Raw genomic sequence first — 1,656 nt, 5'->3', positions numbered from 1 at the left:
CTGAGATGACAGAAAAAAGGGTAAGGGTAAGGAAAGCACAGGAGGAGACAAGGCCTTTCTCACTAACCTGGGCCTGCCCACAGGAGACCAGAGCCCCATGTGGGGTCTAGGGCAGGACCCAAGGCTTGGCTCAAGCTTGGAAAGAATCAAGGGACCCCAACACCAGGTGAAGGATGGGGAAGCCAAGGTCCCAGGGGCCAGTAAAGGGGACCCAGGCAACAGGCAAGAGCTTTATTGGATCATAGCCTGAAAGACGGGCAGAAAGGTCAGGAATACAGGCACAAACCTCCCCTAACCCTTCATCCCTACCAGGATCCAGAGTAACCACCTGCTGCTACCAGGAGCTGAAGTCCCCAAAACCCCGACTGGGCTTTTTCTTGGATATGGATGCAGCTGTACTGGTTGATGGTTCTTCTTCAGCTGCTCGTTTCCTGAGAAAACAAACAGGCTATAGCAGCCACACATGTGCCAGGAGCCCATGCCCTCCCACATCCCTCTCAAAATGAACTGAAATCTACTACTGGCCCTCCCCTCATAGAAATCCCATAACTCCCAGTGCTCAGATTCTTTGGCCTGCACAGAAGCCCTGCCCAAACCTGTATGGAATAGTCCCTGTGGCTGCAGTGACCTCCAGGGCACAAGTTCAGTCCCACGTCTATATTAGGTTTTCTTGCCACTGCCTGATATGCCTATGGGAGCACTGTAGAAAATGGGTCCTAGCTTTTGGGAGGGATATGGCAGAGCCACCTGCCCTACTCACGTGGCAGCTGGATTGATGTACTTGCCCACCCCTTGGCGATACGTCTGGGGGCCCTGGCTCCCAGGCAGAGGCTGGCTGGACTTCACCTTGGCCTCTGGGGCCACTTCAAGCTGTGTCTTCTTCCGCTCCTGTGCAATCTGGAGAGGAACAGGACTGTGGGTGACCTGGAGTGTCTTGGAGATGTGGAGGTCCTTCTGCCCCAGTGAGGAATGACATATCTTGCCCAAAGCCCTCCCAGGATGGTAGCACTGTGCCTTCCTTACCTGGGCATCTGCCTCCTCATAGGGGTCTACAAACACTGTGGTGGCATCAATGCGGACCTCCTCCTAGTGGCACATGGGCAAGTTGAGTGAGTAAACAGCAGGCTCCCCTGCACAACTAGGCAGTGGCCCCTATGCTTTCCCTGGCTACATACCTTAGGGCGGTCAGTTTTGGGGTCACTTTCCACATTCTCCATGGCTGTCAGTGTGTCAAAGCCCCCAACAACCCTGGAGTAGAGGGACAGGTGAGTATGCATGTGCCCTGGGGCAGCACACCTCAAAGTCCCTGAGGCACACCAGAATGGGAACTGGCCCAAGATATGGGGCCCCATGAAATCACCACCCAATCAGATTGGCCTGACTCCTTGGACAGCAGCAGAGCTGCTGGAGGGGCTGAAAGAGAGAAGGTAAAGTAAATAGACCATAACTGGGTCCAAATCCAACTCCCAGTTATTTGGATAGAACTACATCTGTTGCTTCCATATTTCTGTGTCTGTTTTATGCCAGAACCCCAGATGACCATGTGGCCCACCAAGCTGGAGATATCATCTAGGCCTTTATGGGAAAGTCTGCCAACCCCCACACCTGGAGCATGAAGAGAAAGATAGGACCTGGCCCTGACCTCCAACCTGGGTA

The 1,656-nt window shown here is 53.8% G+C and overlaps 1 protein-coding gene across 3 annotated transcripts in view; it reads right to left on the bottom strand.

Moving 5' to 3' along the window:
* Window positions 1–1,656, bottom strand: part of Ppil2 (peptidylprolyl isomerase like 2) — a 32,343-nt gene that overhangs the window by 2,119 nt on the left and 28,568 nt on the right. For all 3 annotated transcript variants that reach the window (XM_027924207.2, XM_027924206.2, XM_071618338.1), the window contains 4 exons: window positions 1,176–1,248; window positions 1,024–1,086; window positions 761–897; window positions 329–431 (listed from right to left, as the gene is read on the bottom strand). In XM_027924207.2, coding sequence (XP_027780008.1) covers window positions 335–431; window positions 761–897; window positions 1,024–1,086; window positions 1,176–1,248 — 370 coding nt within the window. In that variant the 3' untranslated portion in view covers window positions 329–334. The remainder of the gene's footprint in view (window positions 1–328; window positions 432–760; window positions 898–1,023; window positions 1,087–1,175; window positions 1,249–1,656) is intronic.

The sequence above is a fragment of the Marmota flaviventris genome, chromosome 1, assembly GCF_047511675.1.
Source record: "Marmota flaviventris isolate mMarFla1 chromosome 1, mMarFla1.hap1, whole genome shotgun sequence".
NCBI lineage: Eukaryota > Metazoa > Chordata > Mammalia > Rodentia > Sciuridae > Marmota > Marmota flaviventris.
The sequence above is the reverse complement of the archived record's forward strand: the minus strand, read 5'-3'. Positions and strand labels throughout refer to the sequence as shown.